The following is a 27,030-nucleotide window of genomic DNA, read 5'->3' on the forward strand; positions in this document are numbered from 1 at the left end:
TCTGCTTGCATTATAACTGAAGTATCCAAGAAGACTAGCACCTCTTTGTTTTCCTCTAATACAACTAATTTGGGGATGTATATTATCAAGAAAATGTAAAAATCTAGAAACACCATTTCTATACCATTCGTTGCACATTTAATTAAGTACTAACCATTCAGACGATTCCATGTGTAAGTTAGCAATGTGGAACAAAGTTTCCACATTCCTGAGACAAATCAAGAATATCCAGGATCCTATCTCTTTTCCAGATGTCTACAACAATCCCTACCAGTATGGAACTCAGTATTTTGGAAAGACAGGATGGACAAACTATCGTAATTAGTGTGCCCTGGAGAGAGACCATTTCATCATATAGAAGAAAGCCTGGCTACTTCACAAATCCCAGTTTAAGAGAGACTGTTTCTAGAACTGACAGAAGTTCTCTAAAACCTGGTTAATTGCAACAGAACTAAATGGTGTGATCTTGCATAGATTTCGGCACACCACCTTATTTTTCAATCAGCATTAATGACAGAAATTACCATGAAGAGTGCCAATCTCACCCTCAATGCGCGTGGCTGTTCTTGTTCTCCAGGTAATTTTATGCTACGTTGCTACTGAGTGTGTATTGTTAAAGCGCTTCTGATAATGCTAACTTGAGCTAGCCAAATGTTATCTTGTAAATAATTAATTTTAGTTAGTAAATTATTTATTTGCATTCTGGTATTACAGTTTTTTGTTCCATGCGACATGAACAATGATTAATATATTTTGCTACTAAAGGGCAGCAGAAACCTGAAATGTGGAAAGGAAAGGAATAGACAAGTATTTCACTTGAAAAGCGCTAAAAATTTTGGAGGTCTGAAATGTTTACCAGGTTGCACTGCCTAATTCAGAAACGTGAATCTCACATGACTGGAGTAAGCTTATATTACACCTCTTTATAAAAAGAGGCGAAATACATTAATATGTTTTTCTATGTTACTTGCCCACAAAAGATTATAAACTTATATTGCATCAAGATTGTGAAGAGGACTAATGCATAGGATAAAGAGCATATGAGAATATAACTTTCAGTATCAGAGTTTCCTTGGCTTGCATTTCTGCAATGGCATGGACTCTGTCGAGGAACTTATATATATATGTATATGTATTTTAAGTTAATTTATTAGGTTTCACTTGCGTTGACAGCTGATTCAAATCCTTGACTCATATTAGAGACTAGGCAGAAACAGTTGTCAGGTCAGTGAAACCTAATCAAACACTATCGTCATCAAATTCATGGATTTACCCTGATGGGGGGGGGGGTACAAGATATCATGATAGTACTACAAAAGTTACATCATTACTAACCTCCTATTGATTTTCCTTCAGATTAATCTCTCAAGACTCCAGTATTATCATATCTTATATTTCTATCTTCTAAGACACTTTTTACTATATCAATCCATCTACATCTTTGTCTTCCTTTTTTTTTTTTTTTTTTCTCCTGCCATCGTGATAGAGAACATTGTTTAGCTAACCTTTCCTCTCGACCATACTACCTGAGATCAGCTCTACTAACACATTCCTGAATGCTAAAAATGTCAAGTTCTTTCCTAATATCCTCGTTTTTAATATGATACCGCCATTGATGCCATCTGTTGATTCCTGTAATCTTTTTCAAGTCTCATATCTGTGGTCTCCAGTCTTTTAATGTTTTTTATTCTAACCTAACCTAACTCTCAGATCCATAAGTCAAAATTGGTTTGAAAACTCTGATATACAGTTATTTAGTGTTTGATTAATTTCTCTCTTATTCCATATAAATTTATTCAGTTGACTTCCTACCAAATCTGAAAGCACACCCCAACTCAACATCACTAGAGTTAAAGATCGGTACTATCAACATAAGAAGTCTGAATGGCAAAGAAATGGAGCTAGCTAAAGAATTAGATAAGTACCAGATCGACATAATAGGAGTGACTGAAACAAAAAAGACAAAAACTGGTGACATCTTTCTGAGCAATAAATACAAAATGTTATATTCTGGAAATGACAATCAAGGAAAAGAAGGAGTAGCCATAGTATTCAACACAAAATACGAGGCTAATCTTCTTGAATGGCAGGCAGTCTCAAGTAAAGTGATGTGGGCAAATATCAGAATGGGGGAATTGGACAATGAGACTTATTTGTGCCTATGGTCCCACAGAAGGTTCTACTAAGGTAGACATGGAGGAATTTTTTGATGCTTTAGGAAAAAAGCAACTGACACAATGAAAAAGGAAAAGGTGGTCCTTGTTGGGGATCTAGAGTAGGAAATGATTGTCTGACATACAAAAATATTTTTGGAAAATTTGGAGAAAAGAGCAAAGCTAATAATAATGGCAAATACCTGTTGGATTTCTGCTCAGGACATGGACTGGTTATTACTAACACCATGTTCCAACATAAAAATGTGCACAAATTTACATGGAGAGAAGAGGCTAGGAATAAGAAAAGTCTCATTGACTATGCTATTGTTGATAGCGATGTTTTCTCCCTGGTGCAGGACACCAGAGTGTACAGAGGATTTGAAATTGGAAGCGATCACTATTTAGTCTTGAGCAGGATAAAATTGAATTTCATATTGAAAAGAATAACATGTAAGAAAGTTTTAAAGCAAATAAAAGTTGAGCAGCTCTCAGATGTGAACTGTAGACTAAAATACACAAAGATTATTGAACAAAAAATGAAAAAGTTTGAGAACAGGAACCAAACCTTGGAGATTCAGTGGAAAACCTTGAAGAAAACACTGATTGATTCAGCCAGACAGCATGTGGTGAGGTTGTCTGCAAGGATAGAAAAATCAGAACTCCATGGTGGACACAGGAAGTTAAAGAGGCAGTGAAGGAAAAGAAGAAAGCATATCAAAAGTTCAATTATATGAAGAGCCAAAGGCTTCAATTTGATGACGTAAAATTATTTAAGTTAAGGGATATTATATACCATATTGTTTCACGGCCGAATAAGAAACTCAAAGAGTTTCATGCCGAATATAGAAACTTTATAAAGTTCGACGAGTCCAAGCGTAAGCAAATACCTGGATAGTCCATTGAGTTGCCCCATGTTGCACTACCATATGCACTATCCAGGTATTTGCTTACGCTTGGACTCGCCGAACTTTATATAGTTTTTATATTCAGCTATGAAACAATATGAGATGTAATATCCCTTAACTTAAATAATTTCACGTCGCCGAATTGAAGCCTTTGGCTCTTCATATAATTAGTAATTTATTAGGACACCTTCTTGGCAATTCTTATAGTAGGGTATGTAAGTTCTGTTCGCTAAAACTTGGTATTAACTAAGTCTACCTACTCACTGATGAGACCTCAGTAAAGGTTGAAACCGGTCTGGGTAGTGACCTTCTCTCATAATGTAGAACAGCCAAAGGAGCTTGCTCCACCCTTACATGTTGCACTGCCATATGGACTATCCAGGTATTTGCTTGCGCTTGGACTCACCGAACTTTATATAGTTTCTATATTCGGCATGAAACTCTTTGAGTTTCTTATTCAGCTATGAAACAATATGGGATGCAATATCCCTTAACTTAAATAAATTCAAGTTTTACTTTTTTAAGACAGTACTCATCTCACTCTTTCTTAAATTTATATTACATAAATTTAGAATTTGTATGTAATAATAGGTAGCTAGATAGTTTTAAAAACAGAGGGCATGGTATCTTTTTATAGTAAATACTCAATGAGGATAGTGATGTTTCAATCCTTGATAAGAGGTCTGTGGGCTACTCTTTGTAAAATGTGGCTATAGGATCTAGGGAAAAAATACAGACCAACAGTGCTGTGTCTTTGTACTTGGTTCTCTGCTGTTCAATTTCTAATAGGGAACTTTAGTAGGAGGAACTATCATCACCAGTAGTTTTCTGATGATGCAAAAATGGGAAAGGCAGCAATAAATAAAAGTATAGATTGCTGCAGATGAATTTGAATAGACTGAGATTGTGATCAAAAAATAATGGTTCTGATTTAATGTGGCAATTTTTCAAGTTATACACCTTAGGATGAAATTGCACTGCAGGAAATTGATGAGACCAGAGATTTTGGGAGAGGTGAAGCTCAGGGGAATATATTGCAAAAGTTACAGAATAACACAAATGGCTGTGGAAAAACATGCTGACAAATAGGAAAAGGAATGTTGTTATTATCCACTCATTAATTGAACTTGAATGGATGGAATGTTGACTTCAGATTTGGTTGCCCTGGTTTCTTGAAGATGAGGAATGGTAAGGGTATACAGTGGCAGGTGATCACCATAATGATGTGAAGTCAGTGGAATGACAACTGAGTTGTTTTATGGCTGATTGGCATACCAAATTTGTATAGCATCTGTTCATTTTAATTGGACCTATTGGAAAAGAAATGGAAAAAAGACTAATGGCTCTGGAGATGTGGTTACTAAGAAGAAAGTGGATTAGTTGGATAGAATACATTATAAACAAAGAAGTGTTTTTACTAAATAGCTTAAGGAAATTACAACGTATACTAGGATATACATTAAAATAAATTTTAATACACTTCCAATATTTCGGCAACGTCACGTTGCCATTTTCACAGGAACTTAAAAACAAGACACGTGCATGCAAGCATAACAAACAGTAAATGAGGACAAAGCAGGAAGCTATTCTTTCTCCTTAAAGTCCTGATGGTGCCCCCTAGCAGGCAATGTTGGTATTCTTGGGTGATTGGACTGAAGGTCTTCTGATGTAGGTTTCCCAAATTTGGGACAGTCTCATGCAGCCAAATTTGTTGAGGTTTGGACTGTTTCTTAGGGCCGAGGCTGATTCCATGAAAAGCCTTTCGTATTTGAATTTACTACAGTGTGTTATCGTGGCTTCCACCGTATTCTGTGGCGGATATCCAGCGCATGGTCTACAAAACCAGAGTGGCTGTATTGGTGAAACCGAATGTAGTCCTTGTGTTCTGAAATTCTGATATTAGCTGTCCCGTCTGTTTGGCCAAAGTAGGACAGCTTACAGCTGCGACCTGGTATACACCAGGTAGGTCGGGGGGGGGATCTTTAGCAAGAGCGGATAAAGGATGCCAATTTTTTATATGGTCTGTAACAAGACGTTAAGTCATGTTTTTTAGGATTTTTGTAATTTTTTCCGAGGTGTGTGGGGTGGGGGGGGGGTATTGGTTTCGATATTTTTTGGATTTTTTTGGTGGGGTAGCCATTGGCTGAGAAAGTTGAGAATGTTTTTTTCTTCTTCCAGCTTGAGTTTGATTCTGGGGTGTTGGTTGTTTAAATGTGTTAGGAAGGAGAGGAGTGCATCGGAGCCATGTGGCCAAATAGCGAACATATCATCAACATACCGAAGCCATATGGTTGGTTTTTATGAGGTAGAGTTTAAGGCTTTCTTTTCAAAAGTCTCCATATAAAAGTTGGCCAAGGGTGGGGAGAGAGTGGAGAACCCATGACTGTCCCCTCTATTTGTTTGTAGAATTTTCCTTGCCAAATAAAATAGCCTGAGCTCATTGTGAACTGAAATAAGGCTGTGATATCGGGAGGAAATTTAGCTTGGATTAGCTCTAAGTATTCTTTGAGTGGGACATTTGTGAATAAGGAGGAGACATCAAAACTGACCATTAAGTCAGTGTGTTTGAGTGTAAGGTTTTCTATGCTGGCTTTGAAGTGGGCTGAGTTTTTTATGTGTGAAGGTGTGTTGCCAGTATAGTGTGTGAGAGCTTTGGCCAAATGTTTAGCTAGTTTGTATGTGGGGGAATCAATGCCATCCACTATGGGACGTAATGGCACATTTTCCTTATGTATTTTTGGAACTCCATAAATATGGGGGGGGGGGATATGGAGTTAAATGGTTTTAATTTGTTTTTGACTTCTACAGGCCAAGAAGTGACCTTCTTAAGGAGCCTGTGGAGTTTTCTAATTTGTGAGTTGTTGGAATTGTACTCGATAGGGAGGCAAGTTGCCCAATCTAACAATAGAGCATTCAGCTTACCTGTGTAATACTTTTGGTTAAGCAATACTGTGGCATTCCCTTTATCTGCTTTGGTGATTTTGTTATTTTCTTGTTTTTCTTTAATTCTAGTAGAGATTTAATTTCCTTACTGGGCATGTTAGTTTTTGGTGGTTTTGCTTTGGTCAGAACACAAGCCACATCCAGTCTAATATCGTTGGCGATGTGGTTTGGAAGATGTCATATCCTGTGTTCAATTCGTATCATTATATCTTCAGCAGGTATTCTTCTGGGTGCAAGGGCGAAGTTGTGACCACGTGAGAGAGCGTCACACATTCTCAACACTTTCTCAGCCAATGGCTACCCCCCCCCCCCCCAATCCAAAAAATATTGAAACCAATACCCACCCCCTCACAACAAGGATTACTCTAAATCCATCACCATACCCTATATCTGAGGCACCTCGTAAAAAATTACAAAAATCCTAAATATAAAACCATATAAAAAATTGGAATCTCTTATCTGCTGTACTAAAGACCAACCTCCCCACCTAGACCTACCTGGTATATACCAGGTCCCTTGCAGCTGTAAGCTGTCCTACTTTGGCCAAACAGGTAGGACAGCTAATATCAGAATTTCAGAACACAAGGACTACATCCGGTTTCACCAATACAGCCACTCTGGTCTTCTAGACCATGCGCTGGATACCCGCCATAGAATACGGTGGAAGAAAGCCACGATAATACACCGTAGTAAATTCAAATACGAAAGGCTTTTCATGGAATCAGTCTCAGCCCTAAGAAACAATCCAAACCTCAACAAATTTTGGTTGCCTGAGACTTCCCCAAATTTGGGAAACCTACATCAGAAGACCTTCAGCCCAATCACTCAAGAATACCAACATTGCCTGCTAGGGGGCACCATGAGGACTTTTAGGAGAAAGAATAGCTTCCTGCTTCATCCTCATTTACTGCTTGTTATGCTTGCATGCACGTGTCTTGTTTTTAAGTTCCTGTGAAAATGGCAGCGTGATGTTGCCAAATATTGGAAGTGTATTAATATTTATTTTAATGTATATCCTAGTATACGTTGTAATTTCCTTAAGCTATTTAGTAAAAATGCATAATCAATGTCTAAGCCTTTCCACGAGAAAAACAAAGAAGTGCTTGAAAGCTTAACTGAAAAAGATTACTGAATGAAATGAAAAATGAAATTTTGGGGGCATGCTTGCTCTAAGAAAAGGACTGATGAATATGGTCATCAGACGGAAACTACAGGGGAAAAGAGAATAACTAAGAAGATAATGACTATATGAAGGACATAGAACACTGGACAGATAAAAGTGCCCATCCAGATGTTTAGAGATGCATAATATAGGAATAAATGGAAAACTCATTATACTGAACACGCTCTTGATGATACAGTAGATACCACTTATTATGATCTCTTTGGGACAGTTGCTTTTTTATAACAATAATGGGCTGATAACATTAAGCAAAGGATATAAAAAATTGCATTAATTTTTTCAATTTATTGTTATGAACATTATTTAATTTATTGTTATAACCAAATTTTTAATAACCAACAACATAAAATTTATTTTAAAAACTTATTTAGTGTTGTCTGTCGTGTCTTTGAATATAGTAGTTTATGAATAAATTGCTCATACTCATAATGCCTTTCAAAGTTTGTCGCTCTATGTTGCACACCACGACGAAGTATTCGTAGAGCTTCTTGCATCTGAGCATTGGTTGGAGGAGCTTCTAAAATTTGTTCTTCTATACTTGTATTAGGTTCTTTCTTCTATCAGATTAAAGTTCTCATTGGAAGCGGCTTGATATATATCAACACTGTCACTATAGCCACCACTTCAACGTTGTTATCAATATCCAGCCAATTTTCAAATTCTTCTTTTGACATACCGTCTGGAGTTTTATCAAAAATTTCATTTGTAAGCTATTCAAATTGTTTGGAAGAAGGAGTTTCAGAGTTTATCTTAAAAAATTCACCTTTTTGGAAGCAGTTTTCAATAGTCATCTCTGAGACTTGCTTCTATCAAATGCAGTGCATCAAGAAGGGAAATCTTTTTTGCAATTGCACTTCCATCAGATCAGTCTTTTATATTATCAAGTTTTCAGCTATAATTCTTGCACAGACTTCCCTACGATAATAAGCTTTAATAGCTCATATGATGCCTTGGTTTACATGGTTGAATTAACGATGTAGTGTTTGAAGGCAAGAAAATTACTTGATGCTCTTTAGTGATAAATTGTTTGGGTGTGCAGTGCAGTTGTCTACTAACAAGACAATTATTTGCTTTAATTTAAGATTCCACTTAACTAACCAATTGTTGAAAATGTCATTAGTCATCTGAGCATTTACACTAGAACAGTAGTCAACAGGCAAACTTTTGACACCTTTAAAACACCAAGGATTTTTACTTAAGGCACTACTTTTTCCAATCACTAGGAGCTCTAATTTCTCACCTTTCATATTAGCACAAGAAAGAACTGTCACTCGCACTTTTGAAGATTTAAATCATTTAGTACTTTCATTTTTAAGCAAATAAGTATGCTCAGGCATTGCATGAAAATAGAGTCCTGCCTCATCTGCACTGTAAATATTCTCGGGAGAATATTCAGCAATAATTTTTGGCCATTTGGTTTTAATCCACTCATCAGCTGATAAAAATATCAGCACTTTTTCTTCACCATGAATATTCTTGTACACAATATTCTCTTGCTTTTTCCACTTGTTAAACCATTCATCAGTTGCAGTGAAATTTTCTTTGCCCATTGTTTTGCAAGTTCTTCCTTTTTGACCAATCGAAGCATTCTTTTCACAAACATTACTAAACCAAATTTTTAATGCTGATTCAACTTGAGTATCCTTACTAGATTGGGCTCTCTTCCAATCCATGTTCTCATTAGTAAGAGCTGAAGTTTCAATGTTTGATCTGTTTTTTAAGATCTTACATGAGAATGGTTGTGAAATTTTTAAATGTACAGCCACACTATGCTGACTTATTTGGGGCAAATTAGCTCCAAAATTCTTTGCTTTTTTTGAAAAGATAAATCTTTATGTTTTTACTTGCTTTTGCTATAATGCTAAGGACTGTTTTAAGGAGCACTTAAAGTCAAATTCACTTACTGAAAGAGAATACGAAAATAAACTTGAAAAATCACAATTAGACTGTATTTATACCCGTCCCCCTATTTGCCTGGAAGATTAAGATTATCCACTTGCATTTGCAAGTGGATAATCTTTAATTTTATATCCTGGAGGATATAAAATTAAAGAAAGATTAACAAAAAAAGTCAGATTTCTATAAATGTTCTTTGTCAAATTTTTACCTGATTAACCCTTATTTTTTAGAATTCTGAGACCCGAAAGGCTAAACATTCGAGGATTTTGATAACAATAGTCAGAACTTTGATTATAATAGAGGAATTATTTTTAATTCATTTTAAATGGTGTGTTTTGGGACCGACTGATTTTGATAACAATAGCCGATTGATAATATTATCTGTGATCACAATAAACGGATTCTACTGTATTTGGTGTTTTATTGCTTTATTTCAGTTTTCATGTTAAGGTGAATCTTATATACGTGTATTACTTGCAACGTTCACACACACACACACACACAGAGAGAGAGAGAGAGCAATCTTTTGTAGTCTAGTGCTCTCTGCTTGCTTTATATAAAATGAATATTGTTAAATTTTCAGGTCAACTAGAAGAGCATATATGTCCACTAATCTTGCAGCTAACTGAAATTGACCATTTGGATGATCACAGAACAGAGGCTGTCACTGTAAGTGTTACTAATTTCAGATTATTATTGTCATGATCATGTTTCTTTCTTATAGGAAATGATTTTTTAGAATCATATCTCTTGTGGAAGGATGAATTTGATTAATTGACATTTTTCAGGATGCAATTTCAAAACAAAATATGGAATACATTTTTATATATTTGCTCATGTGATAGGTATTTTTAATGTTGAATATTAATGCTGTGGATCTTTCTGTGTGGCTTTTTTTTGGTAGTTTATTATAGTAAATAGGTTTGCTATGCCTTTCCATTTTGGGAAAGTTGAGAGCACTTTGTTTCCAAGATGTCACAGAGCAATAGTGTATTTTGAGTTTTTCCATTTATTCCTATATTATGCATCTGTAAACAACTGGATGGTACTTTTCTGCAATCATAGAAATCTGGTTATAATGAAATGATAATACACAGAGCATATTATTTTATTATGAAAGTTTATTTATTTTTATATTATTAACACCATATAAGAGCTTGCAAAACCTGTGTATGAGCAAGTTGTTAAGAAGAAAGAAGGAACATATTAATGCATTTCTCGAATAGCTAAAGGTGATAATTTATGTTCTAATCTGTGGAAAGCATAGTTCATGGAATATTCCAGGGAATGTGAAATTAGTTTGGTAAAATTGAAGCTGGCTGTGAATGGATGATGATGTCTAACATCTGCATATGGTTTTACAGGCTTAGAGGAAAGTGGGAGAATGAGAGAAGCCCAATTTAGTGCCTGTGAAATTACCTATAGGAAAGTCGTCAACCATGTGAAAATGACTGGAAAGTCTCTGACAGGAGTTAACTGTATTGCTCTTTTCTTGATTAGCATCAAGCATTTTTAGGTATGTTTATTATACACCACCTGAAATGCAAGAACAGGTTCTAAAGTCAGTAGTAATGATTTGGGAGGTTTATAGGATTAGTAGATGTATAAGTGAGACATAGTATTTTGTGAATGTATCTTCTGCATAGTTATGTTCATTTTCCTTTTAGTGATCTTGACAGTGCTGCATCCAATATACCCCTGCTCTGTTCTGGACTATAGTCTAATAGAGTTAATGGCAGCTGAATTATTTGCTTGCTGGTCAGGAGCCCTCCATATATATATATATATATATATATATATTTATAAAAATAAATTTAACTGACTAGAACCCGAGAAAGTATAACAAAAACCTTTAATACATCACAACTAGTTTCATCGGTGATCCGACTTCTTCAGGTGAGAAATAAAAACATAAGACATAAAATAACACGGTAAAAAATGAACTTTACAGCTTAATAAAAAGCAGAATAATAACAGTAATAATAATAATAATAATAATAATAATAATAATCACTGCATCAATTCCGGCTATTTCTGCTACGAAGAGAAAATATACAAACAAACTAGCGGTTTAGCTATGGGCAGCCCTCTATCTCCAGTCTTAGCTAATCTTTTTCTAGAAGATTTTGAAGAGAAAGCTATTTCCTCAGCTACTTTGAAACCTAAACTGTGGTTACGTTACATCGATGACGTCTTCCTTATTTGGGGACATAGTTTAGAGGAACTGCAAAACTTCCTAAACCATTTAAATAACCAACATCAAAACATTAAATTCACATCTGAACTAGAGGTTAACGGCGTTCTCCCCTTCTTGGATCTAAAGATCAGTAGATTTCCTGACTGTCTTAAATTTTCAATTTTTCGAAAAACCACCCACACTGATAGATATTTACATGGTTCTTCTCATCACTTCCCACCTCAGAAACTGGGCATCATCTCCACCCTCGCCCATCGAGCAAGATGTCTCATTTCCACAGAAGAAGACCTTCAAACAGAGCTTAACTTCCTGAAAAACACCTTCTTAAATAATGGATATTCGTCTCGTAACATCACTAAACGCTTGAGACCACGCCAACATCCTCGACAAGAAGATGACTCCAACCCAATCACTCATATACAGTTGCCTTTTATCAGCACTCTTACCCCGAAACTAGCTAAGATTCTGAAAAAATTCAACATAAAGACCGACTATACTACGCTGCCAAAACTTCGTTCTTTTCTGAGTCGACCAAAACCAAAACACAACCATCTGCATTTTCCTGGTGTTTATAAAGTTTTGTGCAACTGTGGTCGACCTTATTTTGGCCAGACAGACAAATCTGTTTCACTTCGTCTTGAGGAACATAGACGTGACATCTCCTACAGTAGAGCACGAGCGAGCGCCCTTTCCAGTCATGTCCTTTTCTCGGCAAACTCTAACCTTGAAGAACAGCCACATCAAGTTGATTGGGAACGCACTACTAATTTATATATTTGCAAGGATGAATTCGAAAGAAGAATCATCGAATCAAAAGAAATAGTTCTGGACCCTTCACATTTAAACAATAATCTTAGCTACAATTTACCCGATTCCCATAGCGCAGTAATCCAGTACTGGCGCTCAAAAATTAGCTGTCGCACACATTCTACTCATGCCAACGGTAGCACGCGGTCACCTATTCAAATATGACTGTTATTATTCTGCTTTTTATTAAGCTGTAAAGTTCATTTTTTACCGTGTTATTTTATGTCTTATGTTTTTATTTCTCACCTGAAGAAGTCGGATCACCGATGAAACTAGTTGTGATGTATTAAAGGTTTTTGTTATACTTTCTCGGGTTCTAGTCAGTTAAATTTATTTTTATAAATGTATACATCCCGAGTAAATCCTAATTTCAACAATATATATATATATATATATATATATATATATTGGCAGCACATGAGACCAAACATGATAATGTTTGGTCTTATATGCCATGTAGTATTAAGTGTATAGAATTGTTTTGCTGTGATCCCTTGAATGGGGAGTTCTAGTTCTAAATAGTGCATTTGGCATGCCTTCAAAAGTATACTTACAAAACAAGGTAAGAAGAGATTGGAAACTTGCTCTTTTAAAGACATGGCAATAATTACTTCAGAGCCACAATAAATATTTTTCTGGGTAATGAAAGTCAGCTTCCACATGTAAGCTAAACCTCAAATGCTAAAATTTAGTTTGCAAGTATATATACTTTTTTAAAAAAAGGTTTAGTTGTGCTTTTATGGGGAGATAGAATTTAATGAATACATAATACTACTTTCTTAAAAGTTAGTCTAATAACGAAAACTTTATTTCAAAAATTTTTTCCCTACATTCCTACCAATGAAAAGATGTGAACCTGTAACACATTAACATCATGAGTGAACCAAGGGATAGGTAAACATAGAATTCCAAATAATTGCTCTGCACATTTTTTGTATACTACTTCATGCCTCTAATAAGCAAAGTGCAGTGTACCTTTGGATATTGGTTAGACTACACATAGAACTATGCTCAGATATGCTGTCATTTCCATTGGGATGTGGAAATTCTGGAGAGTTTCTGGAATTTTATGTGTAGAGAGGTCGAGGAAATGTAAATTGCATAGTTTAGTCCAATAAAGATGATGAGAATATTTTGTCAGCTTAATATAGGAGGAATTATACAATACACTCTCCCAATTCTATATATTATACAATTGGGAGAGTGTTGGGTAAGTAAGAAAGAATGATAGGCCATCCCTGGAATATAAGTTGTGTGAAGTTGTGTGAAGAGAGGAGAGAAAAGTGCATACTTTTACATGGAGAGTATGGTGAGTAGAAAGCATTGCTAGAGTGCTTTGTGAATGGTAGAAGTGTGAATAAGTTTAAGGTTTAGTATAATAGGCATGTTGTTTGCTGAGTGAAGCCTGTGATGAGTCTGTGAACTCCATAAACTTCTTTATGGAGTTCACAGACTTCTTTACTTCTTTAAACTAGCTGTTTAAAGAAGTAAAGCTTGATGTTTGTTTATATGGTTGAGCATCTTTCAACTTTTAAATGACTGGTAGATTTTAATGATACTTTTTATATATGAAATTAGAGCAATTTGCTTAAGTCTAATGATCTTGACTACAGCCAGCTGAAAATAAATTTTGAGATTTAAATTTTATGAAAGAGTAAGAAACTGTTGCATCAGTATGTTTGATATGAATCTCTGCAATTGTGATGATATTAATTGTTTTATTCTTTGTGATTAGGTCTATTAGTTAGTAAAGGATGACAAATAGTTTATTATCTATATTTAGTAAACCATGATTAAGAATAATGATCGTAAGCTTCATAATTATGATACAGAATAAATTATTACAACTTATCTGTTTTTCTCTTGTATAAGTAAATTCTCATAAGTTGTATCTTTGTTTATTCGACATATGAAATGTTTAAATATCCCATAGTTAAGTTTGAAATTGAATATAAGAGTATAGTGTTGAAGTTGACATGCTCTACAACAGTGTTTCCGAAGCTTTTAATACCTGCATGCCTGTTTTAAAATTTAGTTACACTGGCATACCCCATCTCAGACAAAGTCTGTTTGGGAGAAGTTATATGATATTTCATTCGCACATGAATAATTTTAAAGTTATTTCTTTTTCAACATTTTTGTTATAAAAAATTACAAACGTGATTTTTTTTAATTATTAGCTAAAATTTTAGTTATACATACTTTTCAATATGTATAACTAAATGTTTAAGCCGTGAAACTATGTATAACCCAATATCCATACAGTAGCCAACAAAAATTATGAAATTAGTTCTGACCCTGTGTTTTACATTTGACACGAGTCTCTTGATATGCCATTTAATGCATATCAAGAGACTCATGTTGTTTAAAACTTCCTTTAGAGCTTTTGGCTATTGAAAGATTAATTACAGAATAGACTTGCATTTATTTCTGACAATATGGTGACAAAAATATAAAAGGGGGTGGATAAAGATAATTTTTTTTAAAAAACAAATGCTTCTTACCCCTAAAGACAGACCTCGTGCATACTTGGGCCGGGGGGGGGGGGTATAGCTACACTTTGTGAAACACTGCTCTAAAGCCCATTATTATTGTTATGATTATTTTGCTGTTGCAATGGGTAGATAATGAAGGAAAGTTACACCATTTTTGTGTACATTACGAGATAAGTAGCATTTTACTCCTGCAAAAATTAGAACAAGAGTTGAGAAAGAAATGAGAAGAAAAGAGAACATTTGCCAGTTTGTTTTCAAATATTTGCATTTTTTCTGTGAAAGACATGGGTAGTGAGATGTGTTAAATCTACCATCTCACTACCTTGTCTTTGACGGAATGGGTGCTTTGCTTCTTATATGTAGAGAAATGCAGTTCATTATGAAGATGAATATAAAGTTTACATAGGGATTATCAATGAGTTCACTGAAAAGCAAATAATTTTTTATACAAAATAATTACTTTTCATATCTATATTGTCTGTTAAACTCACTTTCTGACTTACTAATACAATGTTTTAATGCATAAAATATTGAATATTAACAATTACCAAGACATCTCTCATTTTAGAAATAGTATCAAAATAAAACGCAAAGAACAAGATGGAATGCATGTTGACCATGGACAGTATCGAATATACAGATACCAAGCTAAAGCTTAGTCATCAAAGATGCTGGGAAATGTGTAAACATTAGCCATATCACAGCTATCTTTGATGAGCTGAACTTTGGAACATTCTTCCGACTGAAGTTCTAGTTCCAGAATATGTTAGTTTTTGTATTAGTGAACTTATTAGTTTAATGATTAAAATGAGATGATTTTCATTGTTTTACTAATTTTAAACTATTTAGCCTCTTTCAAGAAATGTTGTGCAGTATCACATTTTATATTATACTTTTAAAATTTTAATATTTTATCTATACTTTTATGTATATATTTTAATATTTCCTATGTAGTTTTAATTTTAGTATTGAAATTTTATATTGGATATCTGTTGAAGACCAAATTATAGGACTTGAGTTAAGTGTATTTGAAATTTCTTTGAAGACTATTTGTGCATCTTGGAACCGTCAAGTTGGCTGTGGTCTGTGTCATTTAATCTTCATATCACAGCCATCTTGACGAATCTTAAGGTAGCTAGTTAACTCCTGAGCTTTAAGAGAAGACTTTAGAAACTGCAGTGTTCATATTTTAATTTCTTATGACATTTATTTTATAAGAAATTCCTAAGTATTGTTTTAAGCATTTTGTGGAATGGAACAATTTCAACACGTGAGCAGATTTTTAATGATGAAAAAATTCCATATAATAGCCAACTTAGCTAAAGAAAAGCATCTAATTATCACTACTGTTTGCCAAGAATAAACTTGCTTTTAAATTATTTCTATTAAAGTAAGTTTCACGGCTTAAACATGTAACAAGAATTTATTCAAAAATTGCAACATGTTTCATCCAGTGTTATGTGGACATCGTCAGGGAGATACTGTTAACTACATTTAAAAGATGAATTAAAATAACCCAGTGATGAATCATGCATATATTAGCTTGTGTCTTGGTTGCAACTGAAGTATATGATGTGACACTGTTAATTTTCAAAGGAACAATTGTAGTAAGTTGTATAGATTTTAAAAAAAAATATATAAATATAAATAAAATGAAATAATTATTAATTAATTAAAAACTTACGAACAATTAATAGTGATCACTTCAAATTTAATACAGTAATCACTCAATTAGTGCATCAGTTTTTTTCGATACCCAAATTCGATTAGTGCGCCTATATACATCTTAAAAATAAATGTTACAGATTTTAAAAATTTTATCTATACATTTTTATGGCTAACTATTTTAAAAAAATCACTCACCAGAATGAAATATTTAGTTACCGATTTAAAATATTTTATAAAGTTATTTTTAATGACATACTACACTACTTCCATGTACACTATGTATACTATGTTCCAAATTTTCACCACCAAAATTGATGTCTGCTATAGTATGTCCACAGATTCGAGACTCTTCGACACTTCTGCACATGTAACAAAAAGGAGAATCCATTCTGATAATAGGGTAATCAATCCATCTTCTGTGATGAGTTGTTTATTATTACACGTCGGAAAATTAACTTCTCTTTTATGATTATTGTAGTTTTTAAAGTGGTAACTATTTTGCTTGTATAGCAGTTGGGAAATTTTATCTATAAAGCACATGATTTCGCGTGTTGGCAACCAATTCATACGTCCTTCATTTCTTTCTCTCCTCAATGATAACGTCCAAGAGTTAATAATTAAATCTCATTCTGAAGAATTGAGTGATTCCGACCTGCTAAATTTAGATACACAGCAGGAAGATCCCAAAGAATATGAAGAAAATTTAACCACTGATAGTCAGCCAAAAGAGATTTCACAGAAACAATTTGAAAATATTTTTCGTACAATCGGAGTTTTTAAGCAGCAATGCGCAGAGGCTGACCCTGATGAAGAGAGAAGCAGTAAAATTTGCAGAAGAAGCAATAGCGCCATACCGTCGGTTGTATGAAAAAAGAAACAAAATGCTCGCCAAACTATGTTAGCTCAATTCTTTGTTAAGAAGTAGAATAATAAAATTTATATTCTGAATATGTCTTATTGTCTTTCAGCTTCATGATTTTCCTTTAACTAGGCCCCGAGACATACCTTAATTCTTTTATAAAAAAAATTAAGTTTCAAAAAAGAAATTTGAGGAACGAATTATACATTTTCCCATAAGTTATTATATTTGATTAGTGTGTTTTCAATTAATGCGCCTGTTTTAAAGACCGCATTAAGTGCACTAATCGAGGGATTGCTATTGTCTCTTCCTTGAAATGTGAAATATTAAGAACTCGTCCAAACCTGAACCGATCAGACTGTATTCAAATATCCAAGTTTTAGGAAATAATCATTATTAATTGTTTATAAGGATTTTTTGATTAACCGCCGATGTGGGTGAAATAGTGACACCAAATTGCACTTCTTATCCGTGTTATTCAATGGTGTTAGAGCTTCGTTTCCAGATTTAGCTGAACGTCTATAGACGTCGTGGCCGGTTGGGGGTTAATAAATAATTATTTTATTAAAAATTATATATATATATATATATATTTAATCTATGCAACTCACTACAATTGCTCCTTTGAACTCTCTATAGTGTAATATCATATATTTCAGCTGCAACTGAGACATGAGCTAATATATGCATATTAGCTCATGTCTCATCATATATAATAATTTATGATGCATTATTTTGATTCATCTTTTGAATGCAGTTCCCTGATGACACATAATGTTGGATGAAATGTATTGGAGTTTTTGAATAAATTCTTGTTACATGTGTAAGCCAGGAAACTTACTTTAATATGTCTTGTGTTTATGTTCCATTAAAGCTTTTAAATTATTTATTGACATTGCTTATAATATAAATGTAAATGTCTCTATAATAAACTAAAACTACAATTGAGTTATAGCATAAGGCTGCATGGACAAAGAATTACATAACAGCATCAATGTACGAATGTATCCCAAAAGCCTAAATAAGGTAGGTGTAAAATGGATGAATGTGGAGCTTAAGCATGAAATCTGGAAAAAGAAAGCACTTTGGGGGGAGTACAAGATGAATAATGGTAATCAGTCACATGAAGAATATAAAGAACAAGCCAGGAGAGTGACTCAGTAAAGAAAACAAAAGTAGAGCATGAGCAGAAATTGGCAAATCAGGCTAAGAAAAACCCTAGAGAGTTTTTTTAGATATGTGGCAAGTAGAAGGAAGAATAATCAAGGAAAGATGAAGTTAAGGGATGAAAGTGGTAGAATGCTGCAGAAGACATTGTTGAGGTACTGTGTGATCAATTTATAAAGGTGTTTCATCCTAATCAGGATGGAATCATGAGGAACTTAAGTGTAAAGGACATAGGAGAGGATAGCTTAATTGTGAGTGAGCAGGAGGTATTTGAGGAAATAAATAACCTTGATGTTAATAAGGTGATAGGATTTGATGATATATCACCATAAAGGTGTTTCATCCTAATCAGGATGGAATCATGAGGAACTTAAGTGTAAAGGACATAGGAGAGGATAGCTTAATTGTGAGTGAGCAGGAGGTATTTGAGGAAATAAATAACCTTGATGTTAATAAGGTGATAGGATTTGATGATATATCACCAGGCATCTTAGGGAATGTTCCAGAGAACTGGCAGTAGCATTGGCATGCCTGTTTAATAAGAGTTTTGCAACAGCACAGGTTCCAAGGGAGTGGAAGGAGGGTAAAATTGTTCAACTGCATAAAGGTGGTAGATTCAAATTATAGGCTGGTCTGTATATTTGGAGTTATCGTGAAGGTCCTGGAGAGATTGGCGAGAAGTAGGATACAGAAACGGGTTGATAACAGCAGTATTCTCTGTGGTTATCAGCATGGGTTTGTTAAGGGGCAGATCATGTTTCACTAACTTACTTATGTACTATAACAAGGTGACAAATACCTTGGATAGAGGAGATGCATATACAGTGGTACTTGGATTTTGCAAAGACCTTTGATAGACTGCCACATGACAAGCTCTTAAATAAATTGAAACAGATGGGATTGGATAACAGACTTCTGTGTTGTATCAGTGACTGGCTGTTAGATAAGTATCAGAAAGTTGTATATGGGGGTGCAGTATCTTGAAAGAAAAAGGTCACCAGTGATGTGCTGCAGGGGTCAGTTTTGGAGCCATTGTTGTTCATTTTGTATGTTAATGATATTGGGTTGGGTTTAACTAGTGATATCCAGCTGTTTGCAGATGATGCAAAACTGGGGGAAGCAATGCCCAGTCAGGATGAGGTTAATGCCTTACAAGAGGACTTGAATAGATTGCATGAATGGGCGGTAAGTGGAACTGTCAGTTCAATGTTGCCAAGTGTAAGGTTTTGAGATTTGGTAAGCAATGATGGGATGCAAAGTATACATTTGGTGGGGAAACTTTAACAGAAGTAGAGGAGATGAGAGATCTAGGAGTGATGATGGACAAGGATCTGAAATTCAGGGACCACATTGCACAAGTTGTGAAGACATCACATCGAATAATGGCAATGATGGGGAGAACCCTGACATGCAGAAATAGAGAGGTTATGTATAAGGCCTTGATGAGGCTTCATATGGCTTATTGTGCACAGATTTGGTTGCCGGATTTTCATGGTGACGAGGACATGTTAGAAAAGGCACAGAGAAGATTCACAAATGTAGTCAGTGGTCTTTGGAATGTGGAGTACGAGGACAGATTGAGAGAATGCAAGTTGCAGAGCCTAATGAATAGGAGGAAGGGGGGGGATATGATTGAGACATATAAGCTGGTCAGGGGGTTGTTATCAGGTAGACATGGAAGAGATTTTTCATAGAATTGGAGAGGGGAATTGAACAAGAGGCCATTGCTGTAAACTCTATAAGGAGGGTGTGAGCAAAGGAGTGAGAAGCAGGTTCTTTGCGTGGAGGGTGGTTGATGAGTGGAATGCATTGCTCGAGTGTGTTGTGAATGTGGACACATTGAATCAGTTTAAGACGCGGTTGGATGAGCATTGTATGCAATAGTGAGTACTTCCCACGATGAGTCTCTGACTCCATGGATGTCAAATGTTGATAATAATAATAATAAGTGACCTTTGTCTATTAACATTGTCTACATGGACCGCTACGCTTTAATTTATGCATTAATGATATAGTAGAAGATATAAGAGGAGGGAATATTTAGTTTTTGCTGATGATGCAAAACTGGAGAGGGCAATAATTGATAAAGGTGATATAGATATCTTGCAGGATGGCTTAAATAAATTGGCAGTGTGGGCAAAGGACAGTTGTTGTCAATTTTATGTGAAATGTAAGGTAATGCACTTTGGGATGAAAGAATTACATATTTCGTGTCATATTGATGCTACTAGATTACAGGAAATTGATTAGGCTAGGGATATGGGAGTGAGTTCGGATAGAGATTTGAAATTCAGAGGACAGATTGCAGGAGTTTGCAAAATAGCTCAGAGAATCACTTGGATGTTGAAGAACACGTTGACAAGTAAAGGTAGGGAAGTTATTATCCACTTTATAAGGCTATGATTCGGCCATATGTTGACTACTATGTGCACAGATTTGGTCACCCGTGTTTCTAGGGGTGTGAGAGGTAGAGAGGATTCAGAGAAAAGTGGCCAAACTTATTCTATATGAGTTAACTAAAGGGATTCTTTACGATTGACACAAACGAGATTTTTCAATACATAAAGAGTGGGGGAAACAAGGGGTCACACTTGGGAGTTGTCTAAGGTTGCATGGTTAGTAAGGGTGTGTGGACTAGATTCTTTACTTGGAGAGTGGTGAATAAGTAGAACAGATTGCCAGAGGTGGCTGTGGGCACCCCAACAGTGAATAAGTTTAAGTTATATGGAATAAGAAAGAAATGAGTCAAAACACTAAATTAGCTGTATACAAGACTGTGTTCAAACCAATTTTAACTTATGGATCTGAGAGCTGGGTTAGAAATAAAACACTTGATCGAAGACTGGAGACCTGATACGAGAGTTCTGAGGAAAATGAGTGGAGTGAACAGATGGCATGAATAGAAGTATCACATTAAAAATGAGCATATTGGGAAAGAACTTGTGATTGTTAACATTCAGGAATGTGTTAGTAGAGCTAATCTCAGGTGGTATGTTCACTCAAACAGAAGGGGAGAGGAAAACAAGTTTTCCTCTCCCATTCCCAAAGATTACTTGTTTTAGCAAAACCAGTCTTCTTTGCCAAGTTGGCAGGGAAAAGACCCAGAGGAAGATCAAGGTGTAGATGGATTGATAAAGTAAGAAGTGCCTTAAAAGACACAAATATAAGATCTGACAATATTGAAATCTTGACAGATTAATTTGGAGGAAAATTGTTGATTGGAAATTAGTAATGGTGTAAATTTTTTATGTAGTACCATCATAATTATCCTGTACATGCCCTGAAGGTACACATCTGGAATTTGATTATGATGATGGTGACTAAACTTGTGACTGGTCTGTGAAATGTTCCCTATGAAGATAGATTGAAAGTATGTGGGTTGCAGAGTTTGGTTAACAGCTGTAGGAGAGGGGACATAATAGAAACTTATAAGTCGCTAAAGGGATTCCATAAGATTGACACAAAAGAAATTTTTCAATACATGGGGAGTGGGGGGAAAACACGAGGTCACACTTGGAAGTTGTCTAAGAGTGTTGTTAGTAAGGGTGTGTGGACTAGGTTCTTTACATGGAGAGTGGTGAATGAGTGGAATAGATTGCCAGTTGTGGTTGTGAGTGCCCCGATAGCAAATAAGTTTAAGGAAAAGTACGATAGTTATTGTGTTAATGGATAATGTGGGTCTCCCGCAATGAGTCTTTTCACTCCATGGAGTACCTGTATAAATAATAATAATGACATTTGCCTTTAAACCATGGTTACTGAGTTGGCTTTAATGAAGGAATATCTTTATTCAACACTCTGTTCATCTAATAAAACATACAAAAAATAACTTCTGAAAATATTAAAAAAAATTAAAATGAGTCTCACCCTAGCCTCTTCTAGAAGAAGTAGAGGTGAGTTGCAGGTTCCCTTTCCATACAAAATGAATGGGACAGTCACAGACATCCATATTCATATGTTTCCTCTCAGACTATTTGTTGGAAAGTTGGAATAAATAAATAGTATATAATAATATCTCTCTATAAATATATAACTCGATATTATAGACCTGGTAAAGTAGAGAGAGAGAGAGCAGTAATTGAAAAATGTTTAGAAGATTGGTTGGGCATGTAAAAAGAAGGTTATCATTGAGGATATTAATTATGAGAATGTGAAATGGAGGGAGGAGATAGTGCATGGAAGGAAAGAAAGAATGGAAGCATGTGACACAGGTTTTTAGAATGTTAGATTTGGAGATAGCTTTATAAGTTGTGGTTGTGAATGAGGTATTAACACTCCTGCTGTTTAGTGAATGATCATGAGGGATTGTTCCATAATCAGCTAGCATCAGTAAAACGGTAGGATGAACTGTGGAGGAAAACAGGCTGACACAATGTTGGAATTGGTTTGGATATAAGTAACAAACAATATATAACTGTACACCAAGAGTTAGGCAAACAAATGGAGTAGGATCAAAGTGGATAAATAATGAAATGGGGCAAGAAAGTGTGGAAAAGAAGTTGTTATAAAAATGTAGGATAGTAGATAATGATCAGATCCACGAGGAGCATAAAATAAAGACTAGGAAGGAAAATGTGAAATATCAAAGGTGATCCAGTGGCTAAAAAATTGAAGGGAATTATTGCTGTCAGCAATAATGATGTACAATGGGAAGTAGTTTCTAGAGGTGATAGAACCAGAGGGAATGAATGAATGAAATAAAAAATATATGCATGTATAATCCATTCCAAAAGCCTTATGCTAATAGGAATGGAGTGTACATCACATGTATTTTTAAGCAAAGTACAAAAGTGTTCATTGTGCAGTTTACAAGGCTCTTTAATGAAAGTTATGCAATAGAAAGGTTTTCCAAAAAGTGGAAACATGAGGGGCAGAATAGTGCCACTGCAGAAAAGTGATGCCAAGGACAGGTAATTCCATTTAGACTGGTGTGTATATATATATATATATATATATATATATATATATATATATCTCGCAGTTGCAGTAATCTTTTGGAGAGATTGGTTAGAAATGGCATACAAGAGTAGATTAATAGATATGGGATTCTCTATGATGGTTAGCATGAATTTGTAAAAAAAAAAAGTCTTTAGCAGTCTACTTGCCTTTTGTGTTAAGCAACAAATTTATTGGATGCAGAAAATTCACAGTTTTTAAATATTACTCCCACACATGAAAGGCAGAAGGATTGATAGCAAATAAATGCTGTGTGTGTGGACAAATTATGATATACTTGGAGTTTATAGAGGCATTTAATAATTAGCATAATAGATTGATCACTTGGGTAGATAGTTAGCTGTCTAAATGATACCAGCAAGTTGATCATGGTAGGACAGCCAAGAAAAGAAAGGTTATCAGTAGCATATTGAAGAATCTTCTTGGGCATCTGTTAACTTTAACTTTGTTAAAGGCATTTCATTTGGAGTGACGTGGGATATTCAACTGTGGGCTGATGATGCAAACTTAAGGAGAGTTACCAGACTGATGGCAAGTCCCTTCAGAGATGTGCTGTCGTCTGAGAAAGCTTGTACGGAAAAATAGAACTTCCTCAGTGCAGCAGTTGACTGAAGCATTTAATGAAGGCCGTTCTGAACCATATCTCACTGAACTATATGTAGGGAATTGAAAAGAATTGATATTGGCATTCACATGCCTACACAGAAAATAATATATGAAAGTGTTCCAAAAATGGAACAGAAATACCTTACACTTTTTTTAAACATTAATGCAGCAGTGTGTTTCTTTATACTACACTTTTTCAATTGTATATACTGCATTGGTTAAACTGTGGTTCCAAAATAGTGATCAGATTTAGAATCTGGGAGTAATGTATCTGGGAGCATAGAATCTGGGCGTAATGTATTCATAATGTATTTCTCTCTCAGGTGAGTAATGTACACTCTGTTCATCAGGTCAGTAGAGGCCTGATGAGCAGAGTGTACATTACATGTGGTATAAAGGGTTAGGCTACACAATTCTTTGCTGCTATGATAAAGAGCTTTCTGACATGTAGGGATAAGGTGGTACTTGCAACACTGTACAAGGCCTTGATTATACCACATATGGACTGATGTCCACAAATTTGGTCACCTGTCTTTCTGTGATGTGGACTCCAGAGGAATTTCCACATCACAGAAATATGTAAGGTCTAGAGACATGTAACTGAAGCATATCAGAGTTTCTGAAATGTTGTATATGAGAAAAGGTTGAAAATGTAAATTGCACAGTTTAGTGAGTAGGCAGAATAAAGATTGCATATAAGTTTCTATTTATATAGAAGCTTATAAGTTTAATATGGAAAATAATTATATATAGAGTGGAAGAAGAAAATGGGAACCTATTCTTGAAGTTATATAAAGCTTTGGTGAAGAAGTGAGGGAGGAGTACATTTTTTTGCATGGGAGTGATAAGTGAGTAGAATGCATTTCCAGACTGTGTTGTGAATGCTAATAGTGTGAACAAGCATAAGGTTCAGTTAATAAAGATGTTTCTGGTTGAGTATGGCCTCTCACTATTAGTCTGTTGATTCAGTGGAGACATGTTATTAATAATAATTACAACCAGCACTTGTTTTGTAAAACAATAAGTGCCAGTATGCATTCATGGCCAGTAGGAAAATTTGCAAATTAAACCGATACTGTATTTGTAAGCACGTGCCACTTTCGGTAAAGGTGCTGGTACAACGTTACCTTTATGTACTATCCACAAAAAGCACCGATTATAACCATAGTGGACATAATTGCAGATATCATTTTGAAGATTAAAGAAATGGTGTCATGTTTCATGAACTATATTGCAAATTGGCTTAGCTATATTATTTGTTTATCTTGCATGTGGGTGTTTAAAAGCATTTTAGAGCAAGCCAGCAGTACACAAAATCACTTTAATTGTATGTAGTAATTTTGATTATTTTATTAATAATATTTTCACATGGATTTTATATGTATTTCTCACAGCTATCAGTCTGGTTGTTCAAGTGGATAGCATCTCTGCTCTTCAACCTGCAGTATGCTTTGGCGTGAATGTTTCTTAATGGTTTTTTTTTTTTTTTTTGTAGAATTAATTACTGTGGTGTGAGACCATATTCTGCTTATTCAACTACTTTATTCAGAAATCCTGCTCTTGTCAGTGCTCCCAGATATGCAACCCTTAATAGGACTAGATTATCATTAGAGAAAGAGAGAGAGAAGGGGAAAAAATTAGAATTATATCATTTATTTAAATACTGTACCTCTTGCCATTTATATAATGCTTGAGACATTTCTCATTCTCGTGAAGATTATTTTTAATGATATAGCTGTTATGTATTTTGTTCGTTTCTTCAAACAAGTGTGTGTGGTAAAAATTCATTACAACAAGATTTCATAGTTTGGGGATGGGTGGAGGTGCCTTTATAAGAGTTCATCCTTGGAAGTTCTATAAGAAGTATGTGAACAGTAGGTTTTTCACACAGAATGGTTCTAAATGGAATGCATTGTCTGAGAGTGTGAAAAAAAAAATTGTATATATTTATAATATGGTTTGATGAGCATTGTGTGTTGCTGATTACCTTCCACAATGATCCTTTGATTTCATAGAGATCTAATGAAAATAATAATAGTAGTGAATTCTGTTTAGAACCATTTGATAATCTGAAAAAGGTACAGAATTCACAAGAATTAAACAGCAAATAAAGAAGTTGAATTATTTTTATTTATTATTACTATAATATTCCTGTGTTAATCTCAAAGAAACTCCATGCCAACTAATATGCCTTAATCATACACCCTCCTCATCCTCTCTCTCTCTCTCTCTGAGAGTGTGAAAAAAATTGTATATATTTATAATATGGTTTGATGAGCATTGTGTGTTGCTGATTACCTTCCACAATGATCCTTTGATTTCATAAAGATCTAATGAAAATAATAATAGTAGTGAATTCTGTTTAGAAACCAATTGATAAGCTGAAAAAGGTACAGAATTCACAAGAATTAAACAGCAAATAAAGCAGTTGAATTATTTTTATTTATTATTACTATAATACTTCTGTGTTAATCTCAAAGAAACTCCATGCCAACTAATATGTTTCAATCATACATCCTCCTCATCCTCCCTCCCTCCCTTGTAGAATGTCATCTTCAGATTTCAGGTTTAGTCTACATGCTTCCTGATCACAGCCACTGAGTGGAACTGTAACCTCTTTATTTCTACATACCAGTGTCATTTTCTTCATCAGAGTATTTTGTTGCCTTTTTTCCCACAATTCTTGCAATGTGGTTCCTATATTTGAGGTCCTTGTCTGTCATTACACAGGAAGATGGTCTGATGTAAAATCAGAGATAAGACAGGGATGCACATTATCTTCACTCTTATTCATCATCTATATGGATCACATTATGAAAGAACATGGCATTATGCCAGATATTAGAATTGGAAATGTCAGACTTAACTCTTTAAGTTCCTGTAGGTTTTAGCAGAAATGGAAGACATAATAGATGCTAGTTCTATTGAGCAATGGCCATGAAATTAATATTAGAATTGGAGATGTCAGACTTAGCTCTTTGAGTTCCTGTAGGTTTTAGCTGAAATGGAAAACATAATAAATGCTAGTTCTATTGAGCAATGGCCATGAAAATATTTATAAAGCAGACACAGCATGGAAACTGGCCATCTATGAGACAGACTGAAGAGAGTCTGTAACAGGGGTTATCAATCAGCTGAATTGTTTTCCTGCACTGCATCAGGAATTTTTAGAGAAGTCTTAGGTGCACT

At 34.8% G+C, this 27,030-nt stretch overlaps 1 protein-coding gene across 1 annotated transcript in view; it reads left to right on the top strand.

The window, feature by feature from the left end:
- The window catches only part of LOC150103428 (serine/threonine-protein phosphatase 4 regulatory subunit 1-like), a 649,146-nt gene that overhangs the window by 447,478 nt on the left and 174,638 nt on the right, over positions 1–27,030 (top strand). Inside the window, exon 6 of the mRNA XM_090398478.1 lies at positions 9,670–9,755. Coding sequence (XP_090254604.1) covers positions 9,670–9,755 — 86 coding nt within the window. The remainder of the gene's footprint in view (positions 1–9,669; positions 9,756–27,030) is intronic.

This window comes from Typopeltis vanoorti, chromosome 9 (genome assembly GCF_054136105.1).
Source record: "Typopeltis vanoorti isolate ZY-2024b chromosome 9, IOZ_Tvanoo_1.0, whole genome shotgun sequence".
In the NCBI taxonomy this organism is placed as follows: Eukaryota; Metazoa; Arthropoda; class Arachnida; order Uropygi; family Thelyphonidae; genus Typopeltis; species Typopeltis vanoorti.